Source organism: Primulina eburnea, chromosome 15 (assembly GCF_022965805.1).
Source record: "Primulina eburnea isolate SZY01 chromosome 15, ASM2296580v1, whole genome shotgun sequence".
In the NCBI taxonomy this organism is placed as follows: Eukaryota; Viridiplantae; Streptophyta; class Magnoliopsida; order Lamiales; family Gesneriaceae; genus Primulina; species Primulina eburnea.
The window spans coordinates 30,872,612-30,885,947 of NC_133115.1; the positions used below are offsets into that span (position 1 = coordinate 30,872,612).

General features: G+C 34.3%; 4 protein-coding genes across 4 annotated transcripts; 2 read left to right on the forward strand and 2 right to left on the reverse strand.

Annotated features, from left to right (window-relative positions):
- The first annotated feature begins 226 nt into the window (after positions 1–226).
- On the forward strand, positions 227–1,869 carry LOC140815184 (aspartyl protease family protein 2-like). The gene has a single exon (XM_073174304.1). It carries the CDS (start codon positions 234–236, stop codon positions 1,755–1,757), a length of 1,524 nt encoding a protein of 507 aa, XP_073030405.1. The 5' UTR covers positions 227–233; the 3' UTR covers positions 1,758–1,869.
- Positions 1,870–6,841: 4,972 nt separating this feature from the next.
- LOC140814878 (E3 ubiquitin-protein ligase SINAT3-like) lies at positions 6,842–8,503 on the forward strand. Its single transcript, XM_073173976.1, has 3 exons — positions 6,842–7,134; positions 7,679–8,065; positions 8,162–8,503. Exons 1-3 carry the CDS (start codon positions 6,961–6,963, stop codon positions 8,501–8,503), a joined length of 903 nt encoding a protein of 300 aa, XP_073030077.1. The 5' UTR covers positions 6,842–6,960.
- Positions 8,486–9,385, reverse strand: LOC140814879 (uncharacterized). Its single transcript, XM_073173977.1, has one exon. The coding sequence runs from the start codon at positions 9,272–9,274 to the stop codon at positions 8,660–8,662; it is 615 nt and encodes a 204-aa protein (XP_073030078.1). The 5' UTR covers positions 9,275–9,385; the 3' UTR covers positions 8,486–8,659.
- Positions 9,386–9,911: 526 nt separating this feature from the next.
- LOC140813888 (phosphatidylinositol 4-kinase gamma 4-like) lies at positions 9,912–13,028 on the reverse strand. Its single transcript, XM_073172679.1, has 3 exons — positions 12,845–13,028; positions 11,262–12,714; positions 9,912–10,567 (listed from the first exon to the last, which is right to left on the reverse strand). The coding sequence occupies exons 2-3, from the start codon at positions 12,600–12,602 to the stop codon at positions 10,193–10,195; spliced, it is 1,716 nt and encodes a 571-aa protein (XP_073028780.1). The 5' UTR covers positions 12,603–12,714; positions 12,845–13,028; the 3' UTR covers positions 9,912–10,192.
- Between the last annotated feature and the right edge of the window lie 308 nt (positions 13,029–13,336).

Below are 13,336 nucleotides of genomic sequence, written 5' to 3' on the forward strand. Positions count from 1 at the left end.
TCTCATTTCTGTATCAAACTTGTCACAAAAAAGTACAATTTATTATAATATTTTTTAAAATTGGCATTGTTATTGATATGTTTGGAAAATATGTATATGTATATATTAAATTAAAAAATCAAATAAAAAATACGCTATTTTATTTTTTCACTTTGGATTTATATCTTAACTAATTACGTCATAATCTGACAAATTAATAGGAAAAAAACAAAGAAATACAACAAAACATAAATATGCATGCTTGGAATAGAAATCCAGAACCGCCTTCTAAACACAATCTATCTGAGAGAGAGACATCGAATCCGATAGATTTCTCCCAAATCTCAAACTTTGTGAAAATGGAAGGAAAATTTCTTCTGTCCCTTTTCCTCGCCATTTCTGTGTCTGTTTCTGCTGCTCTTCAGCATCAAACTTTTGTCCTCACCTCTCTTCCTAAACCTGATCTTTCGTGGCTGACCCATGAAGACCTCGAGCTCGAGGTTGATGATAAGGCCTCACCTGAATCTGAAATTACTTTCTCACTGAACTTACACCATGTGGACAATCTCTCACCTGCTTTGAATGCTACGCCGGAATCCCTTTTCGAGTTCCGCCTCAGACGCGACGCTGTTAGAGTGAAAGCACTGTCCACGGTTGCTGCGGCCAACGCCTCAAGAAACACGCCGTTGTCGCGTGATTTTAGTAGCTCGGTGATTTCGGGACTTGCACATGGAAGCGGGGAGTACTTCACTCGCCTGGGGATAGGTACTCCTGCTAAGTATGTGTACATGGTGCTCGACACCGGAAGTGACGTCGTGTGGATCCAGTGCTCCCCCTGCAAGAAATGCTACAAACAAGCTGACCCGGTTTTTGACCCGAAGAAGTCGAGTTCCTTCTCGGGAGTCTCGTGTGGGTCTCCACTCTGTCGCAGACTCGATTTTTCTGGTTGCACAGCAAATCGGCAGAAATGCCTTTACCAGATTTCGTACGGCGATGGTTCTTTCACTGTCGGAGAATTTTCGACGGAGACATTAACATTTCGGCGCACGAGGGTAAAAAAGGTCGCCCTTGGTTGTGGACATGATAACGAAGGCCTGTTCGTCGGCGCCGCCGGTTTATTAGGCCTCGGCCGTGGAAAACTATCTTTTCCCACTCAAGCCGGCCGTCGATTCGGTGATAAATTTTCCTACTGTTTGGTGGACCGGTCAGCTTCCTCGAAACCGTCGTATCTCATGTTTGGTGAATCCTCGGTCTCCAGAAAAGCCATTTTTACTCCATTGGTAACGAATCCGAAGCTTGACACGTTCTACTACGTCGGCTTGAACGGAATCTCCGTCGGAGGGTCTCGCGTCCCGGGCATCACATCGTCGACCTTCAAGCTCGACCGGAGTGGCAATGGTGGAGTGATAGTCGACTCCGGCACGTCCGTGACCCGGTTGACCCGACCCGCTTACGTTGCACTGAGGGATGCGTTCCGTTCGGGGGCATCGAACTTGAAGCGGGCCTCGGACTTCTCCCTCTTCGACACCTGTTTCGATCTTTCAGGGAATACGGTGGTGAAGGTGCCGACGGTGGTGTTCCATTTCACCGGCGCTGAAGTGTCTCTTCCAGCGTCGAATTACTTGATTCCGGTGGATAGCGAGGGGACATTTTGCTTTGCTTTCGCGGGTACCACGAGCGGGTTGTCCATTATTGGAAATATTCAGCAGCAGGGCTTCCGTGTTGTGTTCGATTTGGCTAGTAAACGGGTAGGGTTCTCACCCGGGGGTTGTGTTTAGAATTAAAATAAGTTGTCCTATTTATTTGATTTAATAATGTTTAGAAGAATTAAAAATGGATCCGGAATTATCTACTGGGGTATATTGGCTCAAAATTTTTAATAATTTTTATGTAATTTAAAAGTTTAGAGATATTAAATCTAGACTTTTATATATTTTATAAAAGTTAAGGGATATTCGTAAACTTTATAAAATTTTAAAAAATCACCTGATATTCAAACTTGACTTTTAAAACCACTCCATATTTTATATATAAAAAAAATATAAACAAAATTTTCTTTTAAATCAAATAATTCTTTTAAATTGAAAATAATTTTGTATTAATATTTTAGTGTTATTTGATTAAATTAAAAATAATAATAATAACACATATAAGTATATCTTTTATAAATACATATAATGTGTGTGATTTATACATAATTTTAAAATTTTATTAACACATATATAAGAATAACTATAATAAATTAAATATATTAAAACTTTATAACGTTACTCTAATTATAAATATTTTAATATTCTTATTTTTTATTTTCATATACGAATAATTGAATTGTTTATTTTTGTTTTATATATTGTCAAAAATAATTGATATATTTTTATACAAAAAATTATTTAAAATGAATGAAATTATTTTAAATTTGATTATTTATTCATATTGAAAATTATTGTTATGTATTTTAAAATAATACTAATTATTTAAATAAACATGTTGAATTGAAGGATTGAAATTTAACTGTAATAAATTTAGTATTAACTTATTTATTGTCTTTCGTAAAATCGATATGTAAAAATATTACAATAAGAGGCAAAAAAATTTAAAATAAATAAAAAATTATTCATGTTCAATTATTAGTTCAAAGAAATTTAAAAAAAAATCACAATAATAGATTACAAAATCCATAAGATTCTATATAAAAAAAAATTACAAATATCAATAAAAGTCATGCAAAATTTATGAGAAAATATTTAAAAATTTGTAAGATTATGCAAAAGTAAATAAAAACATATCAGTTCCACAAAAGTCTGTTACCTCTGTAACGTATACACTATCGTTGAAATTGGAACTGACTTTGGATTCGAAATTCATGAATTTAGAATTTCATTTCTTTAGTATTATTTAAAATTATTTTTGATATTTAATAAAAAAGAACATAAGATAAAAAATATTATTATAATATAGTAAAATTATACAATTAATTTGATAAGATAAAGAATTATTTAGAAAAATCTAAAATTATAACATAATTTTGTATAATTAGTATATGATGCTTTTAAGGCCAAGAATACTACCCCTCATGGCCAGGCCTGGCCCAAGATTCATTATTATAGTAATATATTAAGAATCTCAATAATCTATATATAAATGTAGAATTTTTGTCAAAAATAGTAATTTTTCGTCAAAATATCATATCTACAAAAAGAAAGATATATCATGAATATTGAAATATATGTACTACAATAAATGATAACTTCAATTATTGCTTGCATTGATTATATCAATTCATTTAATTCAAATTTGAATTTAGTTTCTTTTTATATTAATTCAAATATAATTTATGTATTATCTATTTTTTATTTTTTTATTTAAATTGAAACTAATTTCTATTGAAAATATAAACTACATTAAAATTTTTGCATTGATTATATTAATCAATATAATTTGTGATATGATTTTGTATTACTATGCTATATTTATTTTTATTACAAACTTTATAAATAAAATTTAAATATATATAATTTTTGAAAAAATAATAATTTTCAGTCAAAATGTCATTTCTAAAAAAAGAAAGATATATAATGAATATTGACATATGTATACTGCAGTAAATGATCACTTCAATTATTGTTTGCATTGATTATATCAATTCATTTAATTCAATTTTAAATTTAATTAATTTTTATATGAATTCAAATGTAATTTATGTATTATATGTTTTTTATTTATTTTATTCAAAACTGAAATTAAACTCTATTGTAATTTAATTTTTTTTGCATTGATTATATCAATCTATTTAATTAAAAACTGTGTAAATAAATTTAAAATATAAATGATTGCAATGTTAGTATCACTCATTAGGTAAATCATTCAAAAATTCATTTTACTATTTAATTACTTACTAAAAAGGAAATATTTTTTCTATCCAAATTACTTACTAAAAAGGAAATAAAATATTTAATTACTTAATTTAAATTTTCTAAAAATAAAATTGGTTGAGTATTAAAAATGACAAAAACTTGTGCGAGACGGTCTCACGGGTCGTATTTGTAAGATGGATATCTTATTTGGGTCATCCATGAAAAAATATTATTTTTTATGTCAAGATTATTACTTTTTATTGTGAATATGAGTAGGGTTGACCCGTCTCACAGATTAAGATCCGTGAGACGGTCTCAAATGAGACTCACTCTTAAAAGTTATCACTACAACAAGGTTTTTCAATGGACATTAAATTACCATTTATTAATCATAAATTTTTTATCTCAAATGCATATTATTTCGAGATTACCTTAATTTGAAAGAATTAATGTATTGTAGTTTTCTTCTAAAAACCATATGTATATTGTATATCTTGAATTGTTTTTTTAAAAATTCAAATAAGAGAGCCCAAGAAAATTAAAAGAGATAGATTCAAAAGATTTTCAAATGGATATTAAATTACTCTCAATAAAAATGTATATTATCCTCAATAATCAGAAATGTTGACATCAATGCATGCAATTCGAGATTTCCATAATTTTAAAGAGTTAATGTATGATATAATACTCCAAAAAGCATTCAATGTATAATTTTTGTCCTTGAGATGCCTTATTTGAATTTGCTATTTAAAAATAAAAAGAACAATTGAATAATGCTACAACGTTTTGGACACTTTATATTTTATTCTCAAATAATTATATTGCCTTCAAAATTTCGTTAATCATACTATTGACAACTCATCAGCAGGGAAAAAATTCTCTAAGCTGAAGTTAATCTAAAAGTATATTCGATCAAGCTTTGTTAACGATTGACAAAAATATTATTCGAAACTGGACTATACGAATTTGCTAAAAAAATTCGTCTCTAAAACAACTAGAAAAATATTATTTATGTAATTATTTCAACTTTATTTTACTTATTATTAATATAATACATTATTTATGGTCATTTGATCATATTTATATGTTTTTTATTTACGAACTTTGACAATTATTTTTTCTTAACAAGAAAAGTCCCTTTTTTTTTTTTTTTTTTTTTTCTCTCGATCTCCATCGATCACTGGTACGACAACTCTTGTATATTTTATAAATGTTATTATGCTTGTGGGATTTGTCAGTTTAAATTCAAAATACCATCCAGATTACACCCTGTCCTTTGAAAAATGTAATTTTATTTATTTATTTTTATATCAAATAGTTATGTCTTTGAAACATATAGCTTCTGATTTCTTACAAATGATGTATGGGTAAATACCTTCATGAAACTTAAACTTACGTTAAGTTATATTAAAAATTATGTATTTATACTTTTGCTTCATAAAAAAAGAGTAGGTCTCATGTGAGACCGTCTCACGGATCTTAGTCTGTGAGACGGGTCAACTCTACCCATATTCATAACAAAAAGTAATACTCTTAGCATAAAAAGTAATACTATTTCATGGATGACCCAAATAAGAGATCCGTCTCACAAATACGATCCGTGAGACCGTCTCACACAAGTTTTTGCCATAAAAAAATATGTTTGCACTCCTTGAGCCAATATATCTTCTCTCAGATGAAAATTGATATAAAATATTAAAAATATGATATTAATATATGATATCTGATTATCAGTTGTTTCAAATCTGATACTAATATATGATTATATTATATAATACTCAAACATATATAAAAATTATTATTATAAATGACTAATTTGTCTTTTTGGATGAAAATCAGTACAAAACATTGAAAATATGATACTGATATATTATATTTACCAGTTGTTTTAGATCTTGTACTAACATATGATTTTTAAGTACCAAAATATATGTAGCAAATATTAATATTGTTATTCTAATTTTATACTCAAAATCTTATTTTTTGTATAATATATTAGTTTGTATTCAAATATCATAAATTAATACCTTATTTTGTATCGATTTTCATCCGAAAAGACAAATAAACATGAAAGTAAGAACAATTACGTGTGTTGTGTGGGAGGAAATATTGGGTGGGGAGGAGAAGATAATAAAAATGTAGGGAGAAAAGGGGGTACATATATATTTATTATCTATTTACTAATATATCTTCTCTCTTTTCCTTAATACTTTATTTTTATAAAGTATGCCTCATCTGTGCACCAATATTTTAGTCTTGTTATTCTATTCAATTCCAATTTCTTTTTGTTAACAATAAATATTATGCTATTTTTTTTTTTTTTGAGTGAATTATATTACTCTATATTTCAGTTAGCATGGAATATAAAACCCAAATTCAATATGTTATAAAAACTCGGAAATATTTATCCAAAAATCCTGATTTATGCATTTTTTGATTACGAGGACGACTGATCAGGTCTAGAAATTGTATTTCTAGTATGAATTTGGGCAAGGTGTGCATATATGGCCGTGTAGTCAAAATTTGTAGGACCTGGTCCGAAGAAGAGTGGTCAATAATCCCTCAATGATATCATGCTTTAAAACCCCAACTAACAATACAGATTTAACATATATTTTTATTATTCACGCAATTAATTGCAACACATCATGGAATTTTACAACATAACAGATGAGACGTTTTCAAGGGTCAGTTATGTGAGATAAATATTTTATTTATGCCACAAACAAAAAAATATTATTTTCTATATTAAAAAATATTACTTTTTATGATACCTACGTAAATATGAACATTATTGATTCGTGTCACAAAGAGTCTTAAAACATACCACCGGTCCACCCAGCAGTTTCAGGAAATGAATACCTCATTTAAGTATGTTTTGCGGACAGCCCTAATAAAACACTGCCGAAGAACCTTATACTGAGCAAATGACGGTCACATATTCATTATGGAATTCAAACCATACCCCACCTTTTATTACAACCTCCTATTCAATACCAGCATCGTCCCATATTTATTAATGCAAAGGGGGGCTAGGCTTGCTTGCTTCATCAAGAAAATTTCTAGAAAATACTCCAACCCAATTAATAAAAACACAACTTGAAGCACTACTGTTTTTTCTCAAGAAATGGAGTCCAACAGTATTGAATTCCCAACTGATACCGAAGGTTATGCCAATGAAGATGAAATCTCAGACCACTCTCCTCCGAAACCATCTCATGGTAATAATCCAGCAACAAACGTTCAAGACCTTCTTGAATGCCCTGTCTGCACCAGTTCTATGTACCCTCCTATCCACCAGGTTAGTCATCTCCAGCTCTCTCTTTGTTTGTTTTCTTCCCCCAACTTTAGTTGGTTGGTTATTAGTTATTTGATTGTCTCGAGATTTTAACAGTTTCTTGCTATTTTTGACACATGTATTAAGAGAACTCAATCTCATCGGTAATGGAGTCTATGGTAAAAGTTCGAGGTATCAGTAATGAACTGCCAAGCCAAAAGTTTAAACTCCATCTTATTCCACATTCTTATGATCTTGACAACCATAGTAGATGAAAATATAATGAACAAATTTGTCTTTGCAGCAGGTAGGTAGTAGAAATTTGAGGATTCAAAATAATCAAGTCTGATTCATGTCTTTGATGACGGTTAATTATGTAATTTTGAAAGCATTGGCATAGTCTAAAATGAGTTATTGGGTGGAATATATTAGGGTCAAGTGGATCGATGGTGGAGTATTTTGTTTATTCTAAGTTAAAAAAAGTCCTTTTCGTATTGTTGAATTGCGTGCCGACAGATTTCTCGTGATGTTACTACGTAAGTTTCTAACATGGAGTTGATAATTACAGTGCCAAAACGGGCACACCCTTTGTTCTACCTGTAAAGCAAAGGTTCACAACAAGTGCCCAACTTGTAGACACGAGCTTGGTGATATAAGATGCTTAGCGCTGGAGAAATTGGCCGAATCACTCGAACTTCCTTGCAAGCATGGCTCCCTTGGATGCCCTGAGATCTTCCCTTATTATGGTAAGTCGAAACACGAAGCCATATGTAACTTTCGGCCTTACAGCTGCCCTTACGCCGGATCGAAATGCTCAGTCGTCGGGGATACTGAAAGTCTTGTTACTCACTTGAGAGATGATCACAAGGTCGACATGCATTCCGGCTGCACGTTTAACCATCGCTACGTGAAATCAAATCCTCGAGATGTGGAGAACGCCACATGGATGCTAACTGTGAGTAGTGCTGCTTAATATAATTTCTCTCAGTCTTAAGAAATCACATTGCATGGCATTAATGTGAATGGTTGTACCCTTTCCTAATTTACCCAGGTTTTTCATTGCTTTGGTCGATATTTCTGTCTACATTTCGAGGCTTTTCAAATCGGGACCGCTCCTGTTTACATGGCGTTTGTTCGTTTCATGGGAGACGAGACGGAGGGGAGGAGCTACCGCTACAGTTTGGAGGTGGGAGGGAATGGTCGGAAGCTTATGTGGGAGGGCACACCTCGCAGCATTAGAGACAGTCACCGAAAGGTACGAGACTGTCACGATGGCCTCATCATACAACGAAACATGGCACTATCTTTTTCTGGAGGAGACAAGAAAGAGCTCAGGCTTCGTGTAATTGGCCGAATTTGGAAAGAACAAAGTAACCCAGATGAATCTTTGTAGCTCATATATCATATTTTAGCTTACAATGTTGCTAGCCAGCCTCTGTGTGGAATTACATTAGAACATGGAATTTTTGTCTTTCGAATTATCTATTATTATATTATATTATATATTTTTCTAGAGAAAAAAAAATATTAGTACATGGGAGGTGCCACGTCAACAGCGGAAACCCAAAACAGTCCCACGCGTGGACTCAATCATGACCTCACACTTTACTCCGCTCATCACTCGGTGCATGAACACCTTCAGCACCCGAACTTTGCCTACCAGCTTCATGCGAGTCTCTATCTCCATCGGCGTCCCCGTCGTGAAACCTCCTATGGGAATTCCGTTACTGCCGTCTCCGATCGAAGCCTTCAACGGCGATGGTAATGGATACTTCTGCAGATCAAACTTCGCCGATATTTTCTGGCTCCCGCCGCCACCGATTCTTCCAGCGGGGATGAAAACGACTCCCACAGGCTGGCCGGAGTAGACGAGCTGCAGCGAGCTGTCGTAGTGGGAGAACTCGTCGCGATTAGGATTTTTCACGGTGAGGTATTGGAAGAACTCGAAGTTAACAGTGCCGTTTGAGATGGAGAAGGTCGGGAACTGAACGGCGTTAACAGCGATTACCGGCTGCTTGGGCTTGAAGACGAAGAAGTAGACTGCTACGGCGGCGGCGGCGATGGCGAGGAGGAAGGCGGTGGCCACTACGCATGATGCTAGATTAGTACGGCCAGAGCTGGGTTTGGCACGGTCAGATCTACGAAGATATTGATTCTCATTCATTGCATTTCCTTTTCTTAGATCAGATTAGACAGACGACCAGACATGGGTGGGAAGTAAAGAGAGGTTTAGTGGGTTTTCGAATAAAGCATCGGTTTTACTTTTATGACATGACAAGGAAAGAATTACACACAAATATATATATAAAATCTAAATTCACACAATCAAATTAGAATAAATTTAAGTGATAATCTATATTAAACAGGATTTGAAACCATATTAAATTGTCGGTTTTTCTCCACAATCAAGACTTTGTTGAACTAGGTGGAGTCCACTATATTAATCCTGTATATAAAATCAACTATTGTTGTCCGTATCTGAGTCGATGGAATAGTTGAACATTTTACCGTAAGAACTTTAACTCCCTCATGTTACTTTCTCAAACAAACATGTCGCACATAATTTTCCTAATATAGTTTACCTAAATAATTTTCCTAATACAGTTTTTTTACTAACGTTGTTTATAGACTATTACATTAAAATAATACGAGTTTCATCAAAATAATATTAAAAAAAGTAACTATTGAAACTGGAGGAAAATCACTTTATACTTTCTGGTTTGGAAAATCCATAATTTTATTTTATTCTCGTTAGCCCTAAAAAAGAAAAAGAAAAGAAAAAGAAAAAACAAAACCTACACTTTAAATCTAAAATTCTCCAATTGTGACATAAATGTCTTTTAGCTCAATGCAGAACAGGACTCGCAAAGAAAAAACAAACGAGAATAATAAATTGGCAAAGCTCTACAAGTCATTTCCAGTTAATGCTGAACAAATTGAAAATAGACGACCAGATAGAAATTATCTTTGCGACTCGACAATATAAACTACGGTCATTCACAAGTCACAACCAACAGTATGTGCATTGCGTAGATATCATACATATCTATGTACTGATTTTTAAGCAGAACTTCATATATTGTTAGACCATTTCCTCGAGACGGCTATCCATAATAATGGACACCGAATCAAGGAATGTAGCTTCACTATAGCCCGGGATCACACAGTCCCAAGCTTCTCGGATGATCTCCTCGATGACAGACTCTTTCCTCACCGTCTCTCTACACATCATGCTTCCTATGGCATATGGAGTAAGGCCTTTCTCTGTGCCTTTCTTCAGAAGCATGGTTGATAAACGTAGCACGCGAGCACATTCAAGCGGGAGCTCCCAACCATGGAATTTGAGCAAGGCGATGTCGTTTTCTGCATCCATTGATTGTATGTACTCTAGGGTCTCAGCACTGAAAGGCTGGCGAGCTTGGGGCCAGTACAGCCAGTCAAATGTGCAATCTTCAAACTACAAGGACATGAAGAATAATACGGTTGGAAAGTGAGATTATATTGGATAAAGCTGGAAGACTATCAGTTAAAAACTTGTATCATCAACATATACATATTACCATGTATATATCAAAATGAAAGAATGACAAATGCCAGAAAACATATTTATGGCTATATCATGTACAAGAATAATTTGACCAAGACGATATTCATGGAAAATTTTTGACAATATATTTAAGGTTAAAAAATTATTCCACAGACAGGGACATTGACACAGATGAAAAGTGAGAAGCTGGGGCTGGGGAGGAGACAGGAGTGAGAAATGGTACATATTCATATCGTCGCAAATATATCATCTGGACCTCTAATATATTTGTAGCAGAAAATAACTGTGGTCATTGCAAACCACAAACCTTTTCGAGTTAGCCATCATATACTTGTGAACACATTAGTCATACGAGCAAGGGAATTCCTAGAAGAATAAAGTTTATTTTTCTTAATCATAAATTTCAGTTATAAGGAGTATGCATTGAAACTATCTAGTGGGCAAATTAATTTAAGGAAATTTATAAGTAACGGGGCAGGACAATTTTGGTACTAGATGAGATTGCACACAAAATGATAGAGTGAGCAACGTACAAATTCTATGCGAACAAGTAAAAAAGGTTAACTAAGAAAAACAAGAACAAAAAAGTAGATTCAAAACTTACACTATACGGCAAGCAGTAGCCGTGATCAATTGGGATTAGCACAGTTTGGCTGTCTTCACCTTTACTCACCAATATATTTCCAGCATGCCTATCTGCATTGGCCATCCTCATATCCAACACTGCAATCTTGTGCACTTCCTGAATTGGAAAGGCACTAGGCCCCATATCCTCACAACTTCCACTATTCTCCATGAACATTTGCAAGGACCCGGTCTTAACAGACACCCCATCAGGATGATTAAAACCACTGTGAAGGCACTTGACATAAACAGTTGGAGGAACTCCGGCAAATCCCCTGAGCTCTCCTGTAAACGAGCGCCGACCACTCATTGGATGATCGAGTAAGTAGACAGCACACTCCCGGATCGCACCTTCTCCAACTCTGGTTCCTTTCTTCAATCCTTCACCATCTTCTGACAGAGGAAGCCCACGAGGGTTATTCACAGCCATAGGCTCCTCATCAGTTGGCTTGAAAACCGATAAATATTTGGTACCCGAAGAATCCAACATAAAGTACGCTCCTCCAGTACCTTCTGATGACCTAATTGGACATTTTCCACTATCCAGACCATTCATGGTAGAATTTATCAAATCACTAATCTCTGGAAAAATCTGGATCTTTGGGTTAACAATAACAGGCTCCAGAGCTCTCTCTCTAATGGGGGTCTTGGTTGGAACATAAAGATTATGATCATGCTTTGAATCACCCCCACACTTTCTCGGATCATTAACCTGTGGTGCTACAATGGACAGTTCAAAGTTCTTACCCACCGGGGTAGCCCTAATTTTAGCTGACTTCCGAACAAGCAAATAAATCACAGCATCAGAATTATCCTTTGAGAGATGGTTTATCAGCGTCTGGTCCTCAATCAACTTGTCGTTAAGCAAGATATCTTGATCCTCAACATGTTCAAAATTTTGTTTCTTTGCTATCTGACGCTTAACGTAAGCAACATCTTGGCTTTTCTCAACATGAAAGGTGAATTCTTTCCCACAACTCGTCCTCACAGTAATGACCTGTAGGTCAGACAGGCGGAGGACCAAATGCAGAACATTTCCATTGCTCACGCCATAATCTCTCATAAGGGAATTGCTCCGTGCCAATTCCCTACCTCGACAAACCAATTTTTGGTTCCTCGTGAATATCCCTTTACAATTTTGAATCCGAAGCTTCAGCGATTCAATGGAATCCGACTCGAGGACACACATTGGAACCAGCGAGCCCGACATAGCAACATAGATCAAAATAGATTCCGGAGTAAGTTGAGGGGATTGGGGAGGCGAAAAAATCATATTATCCTCCCGAAACGGGATAATGGAAACCAATCCAGCCGAAGACATTATGACACCCCACAAACTCAAATCTGAAACCTAAAAATACTAAGTCGGACCCCCCAAAACACAAATGTTCACCGAATTTTCATAAATGTGATATTCATCATCATTCACAGGCCTGAATCAAACAGTAAGAAAGTCGATAATAAAAATGAATTCCCAGATCCACGTTTTAAGGAATAAATCAAAATTCTAACGAGCTAAACAATCAATCAATTGAACAAATGGAGAAAAAAGAAGAGACTTACCAGAGAGCAGGAACCGATGGAAAACGGCGCCCTCGGCTGAGGAGACAATGGAGGAAGAATCGAAATTGGGAGTGGGAGCAATTAGATTGAAAATGAGGAGATTCACGTGTTTTGAATAGGTGGAAGGCACAAGGAAAATGGATGATTCTATTTTTATGCAGAAATTGAATTTGGTTGGTGAAGAAGAAAGCAAACGCGGTTTTGCCGTAATAGTTAACGATTCTGACTACTATTTAACGCCGTTACACAAATGGGCTTGACTCCGATACTATTTTTCTCTGGAGATATCTTTTTACATGGCTATATATGGTTTAATCGACCCTATCTCTGTTGGCAGCCTGCACGGGCAGAGTGAAACAATCCGCTATATAGTAGGATAAATCGATCTGATATATAATTAATATATAAATAAAATTTGATTGAATTGGATCTAATTAGAAATTCATCTTATAAAATTGATTTGTGAGACAATCTGAGAATTTTTATTTTTAT